The following is a 20,433-nucleotide window of genomic DNA, read 5'->3' as shown; positions in this document are numbered from 1 at the left end:
AGTCTAATTTGAAATGCCAGTGGACAGGATTGTGAATGTTAAGGGTGCGAAAAGTGTTACCATTAGAACAGGTGGTAATGATAAACAACGGTATATGGTAATGTTGTTTATTCTCGCAGACGGAACCAAATTGCCGCAATACATTATTCTCAAGCGAAAGACGCTTCCTAAAAATCTACCTGCTGGTGTTATCGTCAGCTCTCAGAACTCCGGCTGGATGGACAGTTCACTTGTGGAAGATGGGTAAAGTGTGTCTGGCAACGTCGCCCTGGTACATTACTGGGACAAAAGAGCTTGGTTGTTCTCGACAGTTACCGCGGCCACACAACAGACGCTGTAAAGAAACATATCAAGGATGGGAAAACCGATCTAGCAGTCATTCCGGGTGGGATGACATCTGTGCTACAGCCGCTGGATGTCTGCGTGAACCGTCTATTTAAAGCAGCCTTGAAACAGCTCTATACAGAATGGATGGTGGCTGATAATCACACAGTGATGCCAACTGGTCGCATTCAGCGCCCGGAAGTTCGGCTGCTGTGTTCGTGGATTTTGACAACATGGAATCGTATCCCTGGAGACCTCACATGGAAGATCTTCAGGAAATGTAGCAATTCTAATGCTATGGATGGCCGCGATGACAACATTTTGTGGGAAGGTGATGGTGATGAAAGTTCCAAAGTTGGTACTGATGATGAATGAACTCGTTAGATATCGTTCTGGAAATGTTTGTTTACTTTCATTTGTATTTTCTAATCATTTGATGTGTGTTAGTAAAGATTGTAAATAATTTTTAATTAACTTTTTTTAAAAATTTTCTTTCAAAATAAGGGTGCGGGTCTTATTCCGTGGCGGGTGGTATTCGAAATTATACGGTAATTCCTTTAGGCCGGGCTGAGTGGCTCACACGGTTGAGGCGCTGGCCTTTTGACCCCAACTTGGCAGGTTCGATCCTGGCTCAGTCCGGTGGTTTTTGAAGGTGCTCAAATACATCAGCTTCGTGTCGGTAGCTTTATTGGCACGTAAAAGAACTCCTGTGGGACTAAATTCCAGCACCTCGGCGTCTCTGAAAACCGTAAAAGTAGTTAGTGGGATGTAAAGCCAATAACATTATTAATTCCTTGAGCTTGGAGGCTGTGTTCTTGTGCTATCTGCCCCAGGGGCTCTTAACTTGGGAGCGCAAGCAGGCGACCATGTGGCCCTTAGCTGAGTCCTGGCATTGTGTGCACTTACTTGTGCCAGGCTCCTCAACTAGTTCATGATTTTTTCATTTGGACTTAAGGAACACCACTGAAGGTGAAATTGAACACACACAGGATAGACAGGATTATATAAACCATATTGATGAATATTTCCCTAATAATGACTAGAAAATATTATCATAATTCCCATTCCTTCTATTTTCAAAACCTAATGTACAATGATTGTTTTGTTTTGCCGTATACTACTACAAACTATACAACAGAGTCCCTGAAAATAAAATCATCAATCTCATACATGACTATTATAGCTGATCGTGCACTGGTAATGAGGTTCAATGATTATTTTAATTGATATCTTCAATATAAGCCAATCTATAATACAATAGTTTATGTACAATAATGACAACAAAAAAAAAGGTTTTATCATAAATTTAACAGACCTAACCACCAAGACAAATTAATGAATTTCATTCATTTTTTTTGACTGAAGCATTTTTAAAACTTTCTTGCTACTATAGCGCAGAGATTTTGTAAATCCAGCTGTTGGAATGCCTTTCAAACTTTGTCGGACACTAGATCCCCACACAATGTCACTGAGACAAGTTCTCACAACAAGACCACAATCTGGATCATGGCCAAGTGCATGGAGAGAATCCTCAGTGTCCCGTCGACGATTTCCAGAATCACGACTCCAGGCACGAACCACAGCACGCTGCGGAACTTTGGGTAGCTGGTTCAGATGAAACACCTTAGCTTCTGGACTTGCGTTCTGCCAACAACTTTCTGTACTAGTAGGTACTTCCATGTAATCGTGCAATGACTTGAATATAGGCATATACAGATCACGAAATGCTTCAATTTGAGGGTTTACAATATTAGTCACTTTATTCTTGTCCTCACCAAACATCATACGAAAATCTCCAAAGTATGAAAGTCCAGTTATTGTCTGGTACAAATCTCTTTCTGCAAAACTTTCTGGCAACATAAGTAAAGCAGCATGGACAGCACTCTGCAGATTCTGTTGTAGAGCCAATTTAATTTGAGAGTCTGATGTTTGACGAATCACTTCCACAGGTTTGTGAAGACGACCAGCAACATATAAATCGCACCAGTCCAGTAAGTCAGTCACAAGATCGGTTTTGGAAATAACACCGTACTTTATAAGAGAGTCACCATCATCAACGGGTATAAGTGTATTGAAATAAACTTTTGCACCCCAGTTTTGTTGAAAACTGGCAATAAAATTATGGCCCAACCTACGTAAGCTCGAATAGTGGCTTGGATTCCACTGGATATTCTGCTTATGCCACTGGGATGAATTTTCAACAGCAAAAATGAAGTCAATCATATTTTTACGGCCACTACTACGCCCGGATTGTTTAAATACACCAGATCCATAAGCAAAACAGAAAGCAAAATTCTGAGGAAATAAAGATAAGTACTTTGCATATTTTGACCGGACATCCACTAGTGCCTTGTTTACAACCATTTTATCAATACTCGTGAAAACCCCGATATTGTTAACTGAGCTAATGCTGCTTTTCAACTAGTTCATGATAAATTACGGCAGAAAAGTCTGAACATGACATTTTAATCACTGAATAGGTGTTGCAGTCTTAGGATATAACCTTACTGAACGTAATTCACACTCACCTGCATTTTCGATTGTCTTTTTAGTCAGAGAACATCTTCGTGTATACAATACACACTATTTGTTCCAATTCAATACAAATTTCTCTTCTTCGACAATATTTATTTTATACATATAATAGTATGATTGAAATTGTTTCTAATAAATACGTATGAAGTATTAATGTATTCTTCCTTAAAACTGATAGACAGAAAGTATTTGTACCACATTACGCAAGGGTATTTTTTATCTACAAAGTAATTGAAGATCTTTGGATTTGTCACTGTGGTGTGTGCTCTTTGTAGAGGGCGGTAGAGTCGGACTTTGGAGTGGGAACTGGAAAGGACCTGCTTGTTGATGTTGATTGGGTTGTAGTTTTGCCGACCGTCTCTTTAAGTGTAATAGTTGTGATAAAATTCTCAAAATATGGCAGAAGAAACGAGCAGTCCTCGCCAAAGTGAAATGGAGGTTGATGAAGTTGTGGCAAATGTTAGTTCATCTATTAAAGGTGTTATGGCATCGTCAGGGACTGTTGGAAGTGTGTCTGTTTCCCTGCACCCTCTTGTAATAATGAACATCTCTGAACATTGGACAAGATTACGTGCCCAGAAAGGAACTCCTCAACAAGGTTTGTTAAAACTACTTCTCATTTGTCACAGTGCTGTATTGGACAATGGACATTTAATTTCGCCTTGCTTTCTGCAAATTTAAAAAGGATCACTCTTTTTCTTCATTCTCTCCCGACTATCGTCGTCTTATGTTACACTTTGAGTTGAGAATAATTAACCGGAAAACGCTTATTATGTTTGCAGGATGACCACAGTAATAAATTGGATTACTGTGGATTCTGTCAACATATTTTGCTTCTTTGTTTTTGTACTATGTAGTAGTTCCCCCCTGTGGGTGGGGGGCGGTAGAATAACACCCATGGTATCCCCTGCCTGTTGTAAGAGGCGACTAAAAGGGGCCCCAGGGGCTCTGAACTTTGGAGCGTGGGTTGGCGACCACAGGGCCCTTAGCTGAGTCCTGGTATTGCTTTCACTTACTTGTGCCAGGCTCTTCATTTTCATCTATCCTATCCGACCTCTCCTGGTCAACTCTTGTTCTTTTCCGACCCCGACGGTATTAGGTTCCTGAGGCCTAGGGCTTCGGATCGGCCATGGTATCTTGACTCACTCGCATCTTCTGAAAGGAGAACCTCCTCCGGTGTGTACCTGCGGTGAACATCTTACCGTGGTACACGGACCTGGTCGATCTTCGCCGTAGTCTTAATCTCCCGAGTACCATCTCCCTTATCTTGCGTGATGAAGAGCAGTCAGTAGACCTCGTCATCCGCTTTATGAGGGAATGTGGTCTGTTTTATCGTGTGTAATGTTGTGTTTCTTTGCTAGTGTATTTGTGTCAATTGCACTTTTATCCTATTGACTTGATTTTAGTTTGTGTTGCGCATTTTAATGTGTTATTTTAACGTCTAACGATAATTGTGTGTGTGTGTGTGTATTTGTACTACCAGGCAATGCCTTATTTCTTTGTCTCCTATATTTTCTCTTCTTTTATTCCAACATAAGGCATTGCGAATTAGATCCACTGATTGTTTTAATCTCATACTCATTTTTCATGCCCATTTTTTAATCTAGTCAGTGGATATATGTTTTTAAAAATTGTAACTGTCACATATCATGTTGTCCATCTCGTTCATTAGGGGCCAATGACCTTCGATGTTAGGCCCCTTTAAACAACAAGCATCATCATCATCATCGAGGCCTAGGAAGTCTTTCATTTTCATGCCTTTCGTGGCCCTTGTCTTCCTTTGGCTGATATCTTCATTTTTTGAAGTGTCGGATCCCTTCCAGTTTTTCCCTCAGATTAGTGTTATATAGAGGATGGTTACCTAGTTGTACTTCCTCTTAAAACAATAATCACCACCACTACAGTAGTTTTGTTGGAACCTCGTAAAAAATCACTTTAACTGTAATATTGTCCATAAAACCTCATGTGAAATGTAATGAGTAGAGTCCGAGTTTTGTATACAGTAGGCTGTACTATTAGTCTATGAAATGTATAGGCCTAATGAAGTATTTATGGCCATTGGCTGCAATAAATACTTAATTCAAATATATAACAAAAACCTCAAAATATTTCATATCAAAAATACAAAAATATTTCAAAAATGCCTTTATTGAGCTTGAAAGGTTAAAAAAAAAAGATTAATTTTAAACAAATTACAATATAGGCCTAAATAATTTGGCCTAAGTCACATTAGATTGTAGTGCAGATTTCCATCAATGTGCAAAGCACAGTAGTGTTCTCCCCAGAAATTTTCGTCAGCCGGTTGACAGGAATGAGCATCCAGGCTGGGAATACTACGTAAAAAATGAATATGAAAAAATTAACAGTAATGTCAGGAAGGTAAACATTAACTGCAAAATTAAAGTATTTTAATGTTCGTATCACGAACACGGCATAACAGAGTATTTTGAACTTCAGTGTCCTAATGCATGTTCATAATTATGTAACAATGGGGCTTACCACTCGGTTGCTATGGAGTGCCATACTATTTTGTGACATCATGCAGAATCGAGCGCTCGCATGCGATTACATGCTAATCCAGACACCGCTCGCGCACGACACTGCGTGATAGTCAAGCTAAACACTTGAACTCCGATGTAATTGATACAATTATGCTGACATTAACGGAGATTTATCATTCAAATAAACAGTTTTACAGTACTTACATTTTAATTTGGAACATCCAGTCACTCAACATTGTATTAATATTATGTAACTATATCTAGGTTATGTTAGCTTAGCGGTCTGTAAAAACAGCAGGGCGGTGCACCCATTAAAATGATCTGAGGGAGAGCGCTGCACAGTATATTATAGGGTATTTCTCTATATTCTCAGGTGTCAGATTCGTCTGCTATCGAAGAGTATATTCTTGTACTCTGAAAATGATCGTTCAGCATCTCATTAGGTCACTGGTGCATACTTACATAAATGGATGTGTTTGGGAGTGATGTCTTTTGGAGACTCTCGTTACTCTTCACTGAGGATCTGGTTATCAATAAACAAACTGGTGTAACCTGGATTTCTCTCAAGAAGTGATTTAAACATTTTCATGAATTTTTGACCTAGTAACCTATGAACAGCATTCAATTTATTTCTCATGTCACATATGATGATCATCGATTTCATGAGGAATAACCTACAAGTTACAAACTTTTTTTTATATTTTCAGGAATCCAGCCAGAGTTAGCTTTGATGTGTGCAACATCATTAGCACTTTTAGGATTCTGAAAGATGTTTTGTTTATCTCTCACTCAGGAGGGAGTCAACAGCAGTCTTAACATCTTGAAAGTAGGCTATATTCATTGTAGAAATTAACTGATCCAAGTGCCCAATCATGTTAATTTGGGGATCATTAGTTGACGCTGTGCCACCCAATAGTGATGGGACATTCGATTCATTTTACTGAATCGATTCATTTGATTCCGTTCACGTTACTGAATCGATACAGTGATCCGATTCACGGCTCATTGGTCACCGCTCCTACTGCATCTGTGTAGTATGTGCTGGTAAGACAGCAGCAACAGCATTCAGTGCTTGCAGCTGCCATCTGGTCTTCATACTATGAACTCCTTTCTTAGAAAAAGTGCTAGTTGCTCTAATACATGAAAGGTTTCCGGCGACGCAGGGTGGGAAAGGTTAGGATTAGGAAGGTAGCAGCCATGGCCTGAATTAAGGTACAGTCCCACCATTTCCTGGTGTGAAAATGGGGAATCTACCGAAAAACCATCTTAACGGCTGCCGACGGTGGGATTCGAACCTACTATCCCCCGAATGCAAGCACATAGCCACGCGATATTAACCGCACGACAACTCGCTCAGTCATTTAAAAAAAAAAAAAAATTTCTATCAGCTGAGGATTTTTTTTAATAGTCATATTTTGTATAGGCTACCCGAGATGTACAGTAGCCCGCTGGTTTTCTGATTCAACATACTGTTATTGCGTCTGTCCACATATGATTGAAGTCTTGTGCAACGATGTGACATATGAACTGAGAGAATACTGAGCCGTTCTTCCCAATATAAAACAGGTACTTTTGAATGGTCATGAGCATGACTCATAGTCATAGGGCAGGCTAGAGTCGAGTTTAATTGTCAAATGTCAACTAAGTTATAATACTAAGATTCATTAAACTAATAAATAGTATAACCTAATAGCCTACCTACTTACTAGCTACTTCAGAATTATGTTGTGACTACCTTTTTAACACTGCAAATAAATCCATCTATTATTTAAACCTGCCTGTAAGAAGAGGACAGTGAATGCAAATGGGTATTATTTTCATATGAGCTGAGCTCGAGAGTCCATTGTAGCATACGATTCTTTCAGTGTAGCATGGCTCACTGTATGTCTCGCTGCAGTGAGCCGATAAGGAGCCGTGTGTATCTTGTGTCTCACTCAGCCGTGCTCGTTCACGATTCTTTCGGTGTGCCATGATTCACTGTCTCGCTGCAGCGGAAGCTCGGCTCTCTGCATGTCCAGTGAGCCGATAAGGAGCCATGTGTATCATGTGTCTCACTGAGCCGCGCTCGTTCACGATTCTTTCGATGTGCCATGATTCACTGTCTCGCTGCAGCGGAAGCTCGGCTCTCCGCGTGTCCAGTGAGCCGATAAGGAGCCGTGTGTATCATGTGTCTCACTGAGCCGCACTCGTTCACGATTCTTTCGATGTGCCATGATTCACTGTCTCGCTGCAGCGGAAGCTCGGCTCCCCGTCAACGTCCAGTGAGTGCGCCACTCAGCACTGTCCGCTGGGAGTAAGCTGAATCGTGTGCCGTGAGCTCGCCGTTCCTGTGAATCGATTCACTCGGACACTTGAATGAATCGATACACTGCTTCGAATCATGCATTCAGTAGCCAACACTACCACCCAATACTCACTGCATTCAGTTGCGCATGGAATGACTGTAGTTTGTTTATTTCTCGCTGAGGACGTGAGTACATGCTCGGGCGGTCTAACAGTGCTGCCAACCTGTTCATTTGGGAACTAAGACTAGTGACATTGGATTGATAGCAGCGCATTATATATTGGACAGTGTGGAAAAGCTGGCTGAATTAATTTATATTTCGGGTCAGTGAGAAAGCGATTGGTCTGGATTGGTTAGGTCCGGCTAGTGACAAAGCGATTGGCCTGAATAGGTTAGAGCTGGTTAGTGACAAAACCATTGGACTGTGACCAAGCAAAGGGGGTCTGGGGGCATAAGCCCCTGGGTTAGAGCCGCAAAGCGGCTTTTGGGACTCTAGCATTCTGTAGGGCGATAAGAGCCTATTCTGTTTCGCCTAAGGCACTCTATTGTTTCCTTTATATGGTGTTTGTGATATTATTCAGCCGGGGTTGGTAACGCAGTGTAATTATCAGCATTGATGGCAATGGCGTTGCATTCTGTTCACGTTGATCAGTAGGATTGCAAGTAGCTACTTTATCAATGGACTATGGCAGGGGGCTCTTTATTAGGTTATAAAAGTAAATGTACTTCTGGGGGACGGACTGTGGTTTCTTAGATATCGCAATGAACACATCTCTCCTCTAAAAGGAAATAGTAGTAAGATTTGCATTATTTTCACTTCATTATAATGTTGCAAACTTTGGGTGGCTGAGTGTCAACTGACACCACACCTTCTTGGTTGAAGAAGCAGGATCATTGATTTACGGGAAGTGACTTCATACCTCTTCTGAAACATGGTGAATAATATGGGCCAAACATGTGAAATGAATGGGGTGGGAATGGAATACTTCAAGTGCAGTTACATCATATAAACTGCTGAGTCAGTGTACAGTACCTGCATTAATAGAACATTCTTCCAGGCTGCAGTACTTTTAGTATGTCATTAATGAATTGGGCAACTGTTTGCATGATCTGTTCATTTTAGAATTCAGCTGGTAGTTATATATGGTGTGGGTGCGCTGTCCCACAACCAAGTTTATAATGTATTGGTCCAAAGCAATCCAGATGTAAGAGAGCCAGTTTTTGTTCTAATGGAGTCTACAGCATTAACGTACCAGGAATCAAGATATCCCTTACAAAGTGTAGATTTGTCAGGAATTGGTGACAACAGGACTTCTAGAGAAAAGCGTGGTATTTTGGCACCTGAACTTTGTTCCGTGGTATGCTTGCTGCGATCATGCCTTCATGCGTGTCTTCATGAAACTTGCTTTGAGAGGCATCTTTTTGTGTTTGTGTTTTAAAGTATGCTTTTTTACTGAATGCAGCCGCTTTGTTGTGAAGTGCGCTCCATGTGTGCTGTTATAATTGAGTTTGTTTTTAACAGCCTAGTTTCCTATCACACTCTCAGCACACCACCACTTTTCCTATGGTAATAAAGTGTGAATTGCGCAGCGCTGTCACTACGCTGTACTCCTCATTCTCAATTGCTGGTAGAACTGAAATCAAACTTACTCTGTTTCCTCATTTGCTTTTTTTTTTTTTTTTTTAGAGAGAGGGCAGTCTTTCCAGGTGCTTTGCAAAGTAAAAGCCCCTGGATCTCTCTAGAAATGAAAAGGTCTGCTTTCAGCTTCGAGTTGTTTCTACTGTGGTCTTGCTCCGTCACTGAGTGAGCTTCAGGCTCATCCATGAGTAGTGCAGTTGGAGCGAGCAGGCGACCCTATATAGTTTAGTTCTTATGAGTTTCGACTTGACATTTGAGCGCTGCCTTATAACACACGTAGCAAGAAGTCTACTGATGCAAATACTTCTAACTCATAATGTTACAAGCTATCTTTGTCACCGTCAAATGATTCCACTTTTATATGCTTTTTCAACTAGAATATCTACAAACTCACAATTTACAACATTTGAACATCACTTCAAATTTTGAGATGGCCCATAGTGATCCTATTTGAAACTGTTCTTCAACTTCTATTCACCAACTTCATAACCTCAACGTGTTCTACAACTTCACCATATGCATCTGACTTTCGTCTTTTATCTTCAAGATCATGATTAACTCCGGATCTCTCGACTAACTTTGACTTTTATTCTCTCTTCTTTACTTTGATTATATGCGATTTTTCGCCATCGTCTAATTATAACCGCCAGACTATCAACTTTACTTTTATGCAATCTTACTACTTGTTGTATAACAATCTGTTGTTTTATCCATTGTACTTATTTTAGCAGCCTTCTAAGTTAATTTTGTCAATACTTCCACTATTATATCTCATCACATTGTATTTTCAAACCATCATTGTTATTTTTAATGTTATTTTACTTCAAATCTCTTCAAGATTTTAAAATTCATTTCATTACTACATGTTATTTAGACGCTTATTTTTAATTTAAGGTTAAGACTATGGCTGATGATGCCTTCAGGGAAGGCGAAACATGTACCACTATTAGCTAACAAATCTATGTAAATCATCCAAGATGATTTTGTATTGATTAGGTGGTCTAATAAATAACTTAATGTTATTATTTCAATCAAATATCATCAATACGGACCAAAAATGATATTTATTACATGTAATGTTCTGGAATGTCTTGAAGATTGGCACATGTTCCTGGGTTCGATTCGAGATGTAATTCACACTTGAATTTCCTGCACGGCACTCCACACATTCATGGCACTGTCCGAACAGATATGACCTTTTAATTATAGTTACTGCACTCTAGATATTAAATCAAAACGTTCTGGAATAATCACTCGAAGAACAAGTACTGGTAGAAATGCAAGTTCATAATGCAAGCTCACTGTAAGTCAGAATGTTCTAGAGGATTACTGTCACTGCAGTCCTAAATGCATAGTTCTAAAGATTTAAAACATATTGGCAATGAACTGAACAAGTAGCACTCGGAAACTGTCCTGTTCCGTCAATAGGCGAACTGAATAGCCATTAAAGAAAATAATATTTGAAAGAAAAAGTCTGACTTCATAAATTATGGATCACTCAAAATACTGGAAAGTTCTAGGCTTTCTGGGAATGCGATATGCGTATTCTGAATTGTCACAGTCTTTAAGAATCAAAACTTAAGTCCCTGTGCAGCACTTGGAAAGTATTGCATATTTCACAATTAAACGTAATGTTGAACGTCCCCTAAGTTTCATAGTCTTTACAAGGCATGAATTCAATGAGGCACTTGAGAAAACAAGTCATATCGTTCACACGAAAGTTTATGTTGGTAGGGCACAAGTTCATCCTACACGCTCGGAAAACTTCAATGTTCCAGAAATTGATTGAAAAAATACAAGTTCGAATAAGTTCGAAACGTAAATTCAATGCGATACACAACACTTGTGAAAATTCAAAGTCCTTTCAATCGTCGTCGAATAAGTAAGTCCCTATGTGGCACTTCAAAAAAAAATAACAAAGTTCCAATGTGTAGAAATAACAAAGTTCTGATATGTCAAAATATTAAAGTCCCAACACGACACTCGAAGAAAATAAAGTTCTGATGACAATGTTCCAATATGTCACCTTAAGAAAATAATAAAGTCTTATTGCGACACTTGGCGAAAATAACAAAGTTCCAATGTAACGCTTCCGAAAAAATAACTAAGTTCCTATATGGCACTTTAAGAAAATATCAAAGTCCAGTCACGACACACGAAAAATAACAAAGTTCCAATGTGTCAATATGACAAAGTTCCAACACGATGCTTGCAGAAAATAACAAAGTCCACTTCAGGCACTTCAAGAATATGATAAAGTCCCGATACAACACTTAGAGAAAATGCCGAAGTTCCAATACTTGGATTTCGCAGACTGTCAACCAGAAGTTCGACACACACAATACTTCTCCTGTCACCCGTGTCACGGAGACGGCGGAGTGACAGACACTGACTTCATAGGTCGGGTGGTCCTCCTTTTATACACGTTCGCATGGAAGTGTCTAGAACTCGGGTACTGTCTACCGTTATAACTTCTATAATACTCAGTAGATTTTCTTGAAATCTTGACAGATGACGTCCATTGTAAAGGTTTTTAAGATGGCAGTGTCAAAATAGCGGTAAAGTAGCTCAAAATGTACTTTTAAGGGTGAGCTGGAACATTACCATATATGGCACGAATAGTTGGCTTACGGCGGCCACGTCACTCGCTGGGTATGTCACTGCGTTCGGCGGGCTGCCTACCTTCCTCCTCACGCGAAGTTCAACAAACATGCTTCGGACTTCTCTCGTAGCGGCGTTCCCGGTACAACGTGGTGAATGAAATAGACATAAAGTTGTTCGCCTTCCACCGTACCATTGCCATTTTAACGCCATAGAACTGATTTGGGCCCAAGTGAAGGAATATGTAGCTTCTAATAACCGACTCTTCACAGCTTCGGAAGATGAAAGACTTCTTCAGGAAGCCGTAGGTCGTGTAAGTGGAGCATGCTCATGAGACACAATCCGAGATAAGTGAAGCTTGGGAGAGGGAAAGTATCACGGACAATTATGTTGAAGACATTATCTCGTCACGGTCAAGTGAGAGCAAAACCTCAACAGACGATGACAATGCCAATAGTGAGTCAGAAATGAGTGGTGTATTCTCTTTGTAGGATTTTTCCTTCCTTACGAGAAATGTAATTGATTCTAGATGGTGAGTAGAAATGTCACTTTTTCATGTTTTATCTAATATCTGATATATTTTTATCTTATCCTAAATATGTTGTTGTTATTTTTATGTGAGTCATGCATGTCGCTACAAAGAATAATTGATTCTGGACTTATATTCGAGTATATACATTTCCATTCGTGTTGTATGTCATGAATCAGCTGTAACAGTTTGACACCAGTGTCTGACTTCCGGTTAACTGTCAAGTCAAAACTCATAGAAATGGCACTACAGGTGATGTCACTGCTACTGCGGCTGGCTAGATTGCTCTTCCCGTGCCGCACATTGGGATGACGGATGTTATTGTACCATTACAATATTACTGTTGTACATACTTGCTACTAACTGGATGAATCAGTGTGTGTTTGTACTGTCTCATCTAGAGATTATTGTACTATAATTGATTTTTTCTTTCTGCAGTTATTGGAGCTCTCATCGGCAAGCAGAAGGGTCGTAATATTGAGATCATGAATTCGTTTGAGCTGCTCTTCAATACTATTGGGGGCGACATCATCATTGACCGAGACTATTACAACACTAAGGAAGAACAGTGTAAGTTTTATACTGTAGACTTTTCTCCTCTTTTGACAGCTTACCTCCAATTATATTATCCATTAAACAGATTGGGATATGTTATACTTAGTCAAAACTCAGAAACAGTATGCACAATTCCGTGTTAATGAGCAAAATGTTTAATACAGTAGAACCTTGATTATACGTTCCAGGAAACTACGTTTTCCCATATTATTCATTCAAATTATGTGGTCCCGCGAGCATCCTAATTAAATCACATTGTAAAAATCCCGCATTAACCGTTCCCCGAAGAAACGATTTCCCGGACCAACCGTCCATAAATTTCGGTCCCATCAATGCTAAATCCTCAATCGCACTTTTTTTTTTTTTTTTTTTCAAGGAACTGTATCTCATGAAAGGACGGCTATGGCATATTTACGGATCTTGGTGTTAAACGTCCCGTCATTGCGGCAATTTGAGGAAGTACTGTACCGTACTGGAAGAGCGATCGGCGGTGAACTTGCATAAGGGACCATCTTAGCGTCGCATTCGGGTAGTATTGTTTAGAGAATCCTCGGAAATCATAAAGCAGAGAGTATCCACAACAATTGGTAGGAGGCAGAATGCATTTCGACAGCTCTGCTTGAATTGCAAGTTGTCCACATCATGACCGTATCGATGAGTATAATCAACAAGTATAATTAAAGAACCACCTAATCGATACTTTATTTTTTATATCATTATTATTGCATACTAATGTACATAGATGAAGTAAAAGGAAAATTCGCACCTATATAGTTACTCTTTGCTATAGTCCACGATCGATCTTTCTCGTTTAGGACACATGGTTATATGGTATCTGTCACAGTGGTTATTACACAATGCACATACACATTCATTGTTTGGTTCGTGAAACTTTTTGTTTTTACATATTTTATGGTGAAAACCATGAACTGCCAATCTTGTAATTACATTTCTAAGTTCTTGATTTTCTTTTACCCATCTCCTGTCGATCATTGCATCTGTGCTATAGAAGTCCAGAGGGATTTCTTCGCGCTTCTTCTCTCTTGTCTGGATCAGTTTTGTCGCTTGCTCAGTAGATGGCAGGGATAGTTTGTAACGTAAGTCCTCGATGTAGAAGGTTTCTCTTGCCAATTCGTAAACAAGCCTAGAAGGTGTTGTTGTTGCCACTCCAAGTGCTCTTTTCAGATATCGGGCTTTTACTTTCTCCATTGAGTTTAGGTCTGAAAAAGATAGGTTTTCCCATATCAATTCTAATCCGTAGGTCAGCACTGGCGATATTTTGGCATTAAATAAGATCATAGCCGTCTGGAGGGATAGATTGGTTATGTTCTTTATGTCATATATTCCTCTTATAGCAGCTGTTATTCTTTCCTTTACGTGTATCCTGAATGAATTGCGTGTTGTTTGTAGGGTGATTCCTAGATATTTATAGTAGTTTACTGTCTGCAGTTCTTTCTCTCCTAAAGTAATTTTATCCTCTGTTGCTAATCTTCCACCTTTCCGGAACACCATGTATTTTGTTTTGTTACTATTGATACTGAAGTCATTTTCTTCTGCCCAGTTATGTAAGTCATTTAGTGCTTCTTGTAATTCAAGTCTGTTTGAGGAACCTATGACCATGTCGTCTGCGTACATATATAAAGATAATGAATTCGATTTTTCTAAGATATTCACGATATCTGCGGTGGCGATGTTGAATAGGGTGGGGCTGATGGGATCCCCCTGTAGAACCCCATTTGTCTGCAGGATCTCTCTTGAAGTTGTTATTCCGTCCTTTATTTCTATTCTGTTGTAGGTCAGTATATTTCTTATGGCTGTTGTAACTTCATTTCCTCCGTTTGTCATGGATTCCATTTTTGCTACGAGTTTTGTCCTATTCAACAAATCAAAGGCTTTTGTGTAGTCGATGAAGACGGTTCTGAATTTGCCTTTTGGATGTCTCAGCGCTTGGTCAATGTCATTAAGAAGATTACGTACGGCCTGTAAGGTGGACCTTCCTTCTCTAAAGCCAAATTGTTGGTCTGGAATCAATGGATCTATTGTCTCCATGAGACGTTTGTTGAGTAACTTTGTATAGATTTTAAATATGTTATTTTCAAGTGCTATACCACGGTAAGAATTCGGATTATTTGTATCCCCTGATCCCTTGTATAGGACTTTGATTGTCGACTTTCTCCAGTTATCTGGAATTTCTCCTGAGCTGAGGCATTTATTGAATAACTCTGTCCATATTTCAATTAACACTCCTCTTGATTCCTTTAACATCTCATTATAAATACCGTCTGGTCCTGCTGCCTTTTTGTTTTTTGTGTTTTTGATTATTGTTTCAACCTCTTCTGTTGTTATTTGGGAGGCCTTTTCCTCCTCATTCGGTGTCCTACTATCATGTGATTTGTTTGTCTGTCTTTTATTTAAAATTCGAGAGAAGTGGCATTCCCAACTTTCCATTTGGATTTCATCTGATGTTCTGGTGACCTTTCTTCTAAGTGCTATGTAGGGGTCCTTGCGTGCTTCATCTGCTTCTCTTAGTGCTTCTTTTTCTATAAATTGTGATTTCTTGCTTTTCAAGAGTATCTTGTATTCCTTTCTCTTCCTAGCATATTCCTCTAGGTCATCTTTTAAATTTTTGAGTCTTGCTTTGTGTAGGGCATCTAACGTTTTTCTTCGGTGTTGGTAGCACTCAGTGTCAAACCATGGTTTCGATTTCCTTATTTTGGCTGGTACCGTTGCTGCAATTATAGCATCTTGAATGGTAGTCATGGTGAGATTGATATCATTGTCTCTTAGGTGTCGCTTCGCGCTTTCTATAGCCTGTGTATTGTTTTGTAGCATTTCTAAGTTTATTTTCCTTGTTGTTTTATGTGGGTCAGGAAGTGTCTTTTCATCTATGTTTCTTACTAGTAGAAATCTGGTATGTATGGGGATATGTTTAGTGAGCAGTGTGTTTAAGGTATTCCATTTCCTTTTTTGGTTTTTAACTATGATCTTCTTTCCTCTATAAAAAACTAAGTCTATTGTGCTTGTTCCATTGTACGCTATATAGGTTATATCTTCGGCCTTATTGATGAGTTTAAAACCTTCCTCCTGTAGAATATTCAGTATAGTTGTTGTTTTGTTATTTGGTTTGTCAATTCTGCAGTTGAAATCTCCTGCAATAATTACGTTTTCTTCTGTTCTCACTTGTGATATAGCCCCTAATACCTGCTCCGCTGTATCTTCTATTGACGTGCCATATGTAATATACATCCCCACTACTGTAATGTCCGTGGATTTTACGATTGTCATGTTTTCTTCCTTTACTATCTCTTTAATTTTTCCTATGGTGTGTTTGAACATAAGGGATACACCTCCCTCCGGTCTGCCTAAAGCTTTTGGTTTAGCAAAAGAGTGTGCTGTGTAGTAACCTGTGATGCCAAAAGGCTCCGTCAAAAAAGTTTCTGTAGCTATTATTACATCTTGTCCTATCCAAATATCATCTGGTGCTGTATTAACAATACTCTTTAACCCTTCCACATTCCAGAGTAGTATATCCAATGTCTTGCCTGTCGTCTTCTGGAATTCTCTTGGAGTCTCGTCTTTATTGCTTACGAAATCGATAAGTGCGGTAGGTTACTCCATTTGGCCAGAATTCTGGGTCAAAGACTATTTCCCGTTCTTCCATAGGTATGCCTATTTTAAACGCTTTGTTTGATCCTCGAGTGGGTAATTGTTCGCATTCAATTACTTTAGTGATACCGTTGTTTGAGAGATGTTCTTTCAGATCTTCTTCTGTGATGTCATCCTTCAGTCTTCCCACGTACACCCATGCTGTCCTGGGTGCTGCTCTTAGTTTTCCTTTTTCTTTGCCTCCTGTGCCTTGTTGGGGGAGTCTTCTTGGTGATTCATATTGTCTTGTATCTCTTCTAGGAGAGGATAACCTGTGTTGGGCTGTTGTTGTAGGGTTTCCGAACTCAATCATACTCCTAGCAATTTCCCTGTTGTTGTTGGTATTCTTATGTTTTGTCCATTCTTCCTCCTTGTTGGTAATAGATTTTCTTTGCTTTAATCCCTCTGGGTCCTGTACTGGTTTATTCGAGACTTTTCCTAGTCCTGAAGCTAATATTTCAGCTTGTTGAAGTTGTGTTTCCAAGATAAGTGTCATTTTTTTCATCAACTCTTCACTCACTACTTCTAGTTTCTTTTTGATGTCGTCACATGTTTGTTTGTTTTCGAGTGTGGCTTGCCTGGCTTCATCGTTCTCTTGTATAGCAGAATTGAGCCCGTAGTTTTTTAGACGATGCCTACACGACCCGCACATCCACATGAGGGATCCATTATTTGATGATAGGGCCTTGAATTCCGTTACATTGACTGACGTGCATTTTCTGTGAAACCAGAGATTACATACTCCGTCGCAGCCAATAACACTATCTTCATTTGAGAATGCTGTATCGCATTTTGCACATTTGTTTTCTCTTTGATTGTCTCCCATTGTCTGCTTGATCTTTACAAACTCAAGAGGGCTGCGTCTTTGAAGCCTAACCCAATATAAGGAGCGCACCCTGTTCGCGTCACAAAGTAAGATGGCTTCCCTTTCAAAACTGAACTGTGTGATGTTAATATTCAACTAATATTTACTATACCACACTTTTATTCTTGTGAATAACACTTCCTCGAATTAAAATTCACTCTAGGAATTGAACTGGACACTAATAGCTTCACCAAAACACTACAGCACTGAGTTTATAAGGTTTCAACACGCACCAATTGACAACCACCGCCGTCTCTACCATATAGCATTTTTTGCGTTGGGCAAAATTAAATATACATTATCACTCACAGAACATGTTTCGACCACTTAGTGGTCATCATCAGCTGTATAAGGAAAACTTAGAAACTTAGATGAAAAATATTGGACAATGAACACAAGCGTTAATCTTTAGGTTCTGTAACCGTATGTATGTACGATTCCCGAGTTTTTAGGTTAGAAAATTTTCGTATATAGTTTGTAATGTTAAAATCATGTAATTTTGTTTATTTACAATGTATAAACGTAATATTATAAGAAGAATGTATAGTTAGGGAATATTGCATATGTTCATCATCATATTTTGTATATACCGGGCGAGTTGGCCGTGCGCGTAGAGGCGCGCGGCTGAGAGCTTGCATCCGGGAGATAGTAGGTTCGAATCCCACTATCGGCAGCCCTGAAAATGGTTTTCCGTGGTTTCCCATTTTCACGCCAGGCAAATGCTGGGGCTGTACCTTAATTAAGGCCACGGCCGCTTCCTTCCAACTCCTAGGCCTTTCCTATCCCATCGTCGTCATAAGACCTATCTGTGTCGGTGCGACGTAAAGCCCTTAGCAAAAAAAAAAAAAAAAAAAAAAAAAAAAAAAAAAAAATATTTTGTATAAATTTCCGTTTGGGTAAGAGTCTGTAAATATGGCCTAGCCGTTAGGATTGTGCAACCGGGAAAACAGCGACTATATCGGGAAGGACGGTTGAGGTCAGTTGTGTGTGTTGCAACTAAGTGGCTTGGAAACACGGGGTACGGCAGGTTGTATCGGTTGAAGAATTGGAGTAGATCAATGTGGACATACATGAGTGGACGGTCTATGTCACATCATATACTCGATAGCCAATGCGAGGGCTTTGTTTTGAGCGAGGTTTGGGTTGACAGAGTGACGCGGGAAGAAGTGCCGGTGTGAGCGTTGCTACCAGTAAACTTTTCAGGACGCTATAACCACGTGTAGCAAGCATATATAAGTGTGTACGCGTGTGCGGCGAGTTATTCTGATTCTCATTCTGTTTCTGACTCTGATGCTGATACTGTGCGTTTCTCATTTGTACTGGTCTGCGGGAGCTACGTATTTGCGCAGTTTGCTATACGATCTGCTATTGTTCGTATCTGTTACGGAGTGAACATGGTATAATCACGACGACTTACTGGCTTTGCAGTGGACTTTCTGAAAAAGAAAGTGTTTGTTTGTAACTTGTCAGCCGAGTATGCAGCTTCAGTTGATGGAGAATTTTGCTGTTTGCTTGCCTCCGGACATGTAACGCTTTCTGTCCAGCCGGCAATTGGAAAGGATTCAAGACGTCGACGAAGAAGTGTAAATAAGGTTAGGGATGCTGTTAGTAAAGAAGGTTGCATCCATATGTAGAGAAATAGTCGTCGTACTTTTCTCTGCCAGATTAGGATTCACGGTAACAGTGGAGTGCAGTGGGGCACTTACCTGGAGGTATGTTAAAAGTATAATGATGTTCTATTTTTTTTTGGTGACTTTAATGATGTGTAATTTGCCTTTGTAGACGGCAAACGAATAAATCTCGTGAAGAGATGATTTTGTTGGGTAGTATTGTGTATATTTGCTCTATGTAAACAGCAAGCACTAAGTGGGTTACATAAGTGTTGATTTTGTTGGTGTTTGTCACATATTAGTTCTTATTCTGGGAGTAAAGTCATAGAATCAAACTTAAAGTGAGTCTTTTGTCAGTGGAGTGAGGCTGAACCTGGCATGTTACCCAAGTTTAATTTCAGGGGTTATATAGCAACAGGTAAGGTTATAAAGTAAGTCTGGAGCCTCGTCAGCCTGATGACCGTCGCCTTGGGAGAGGGAGTGGCTCGTTGCTCTACATAATTAAATATTCCTGCAATTGTTTGGCAGGTGGCGCCCATTATCCTTGTTATTTACACTTATTTGAGTCAACGTTTATCTGTTCAGTATTTCAATAGCTTGCAGTAATTACAGTTCTGGAAAAAAATATTTGCTGTGTTGATTGTTTGATCGGTAAAAGTTCTTTGGTATCTTCTCTGTTACAAAATGGCGGTCATCTGGTTAGAACAGCTTGCCTCACGTTATCATATCTTGGAAAGATGTTTATTCCGCGCTGCTTTGGGCAAAGAGAATATGGCCTTGGGGATCTGTCTTTGTGTACGACCTAGTATAGTAGCGATGTGACACGGTTTGATTGTTCGTGCAATCCACAGAAGAAAAGGGAGGTTGAGTTGTGTCATCATCTAGTTCGTCATTTGAGGGAGGAGGGAGACTTAGCAGTGATTCCGCAACGTCGTGCTTGATTATTTCATTTTTTCGTCCTATTTGTTGTCTGTCAACCCATTCCATGTATTTACTGATGTGCTCGCATAAGAGGTCTTTTTGCTCATTCATTTAATTAAGATTCCGTTCCCCATTTTCTAATTTATCAAGAATAATGTAGATATTTTCTAGGTTGTTCATTAGTGTTCCTTTATTGATCTTACTTATGATTTGAAGGTCCTGTTTGATATTAGTGAATTTGTGGTTCGCTTCTTTCATATGAGCTCCCATAGCAGGTTCAAATTAGGCCGCCCCTAACATGGAGTCAGGCGCCTTTTGTAGCCGCTCCTCTGGAGTACAGACACTACGGGCTTACCCCTTCCGCCATCTCCACTGTACCGAAGTCCATCTTCTCCGCCTTAGATGCTGTTGAGGTCTTCTCTCA

General features: G+C 39.7%; 2 protein-coding genes across 2 annotated transcripts in view; one reads left to right on the top strand and one right to left on the bottom strand.

Annotated features, from left to right (window-relative positions):
- The window catches only part of LOC136885668 (uncharacterized), a 28,137-nt gene extending 25,299 nt beyond the window's left edge, over nucleotides 1–2,838 (bottom strand). Inside the window, exon 1 of the mRNA XM_068230303.1 lies at nucleotides 1,681–2,838. Within this exon, the coding sequence (XP_068086404.1) occupies nucleotides 1,681–2,688 (1,008 nt within the window). The 5' untranslated portion in view covers nucleotides 2,689–2,838. The remainder of the gene's footprint in view (nucleotides 1–1,680) is intronic.
- A 326-nt stretch (nucleotides 2,839–3,164) lies between these two features.
- Nucleotides 3,165–20,433, top strand: part of CSN6 (COP9 signalosome subunit 6) — a 42,919-nt gene continuing 25,650 nt past the window's right edge. Inside the window, exons 1-2 of the mRNA XM_067158088.2 lie at nucleotides 3,165–3,457; nucleotides 12,852–12,983. Of these exons, the coding sequence (XP_067014189.1) occupies nucleotides 3,256–3,457; nucleotides 12,852–12,983 (334 nt within the window). The 5' untranslated portion in view covers nucleotides 3,165–3,255. The remainder of the gene's footprint in view (nucleotides 3,458–12,851; nucleotides 12,984–20,433) is intronic.

Source organism: Anabrus simplex, chromosome 14 (assembly GCF_040414725.1).
Source record: "Anabrus simplex isolate iqAnaSimp1 chromosome 14, ASM4041472v1, whole genome shotgun sequence".
NCBI lineage: Eukaryota > Metazoa > Arthropoda > Insecta > Orthoptera > Tettigoniidae > Anabrus > Anabrus simplex.
The sequence above is the reverse complement of the archived record's forward strand: the minus strand, read 5'-3'. Positions and strand labels throughout refer to the sequence as shown.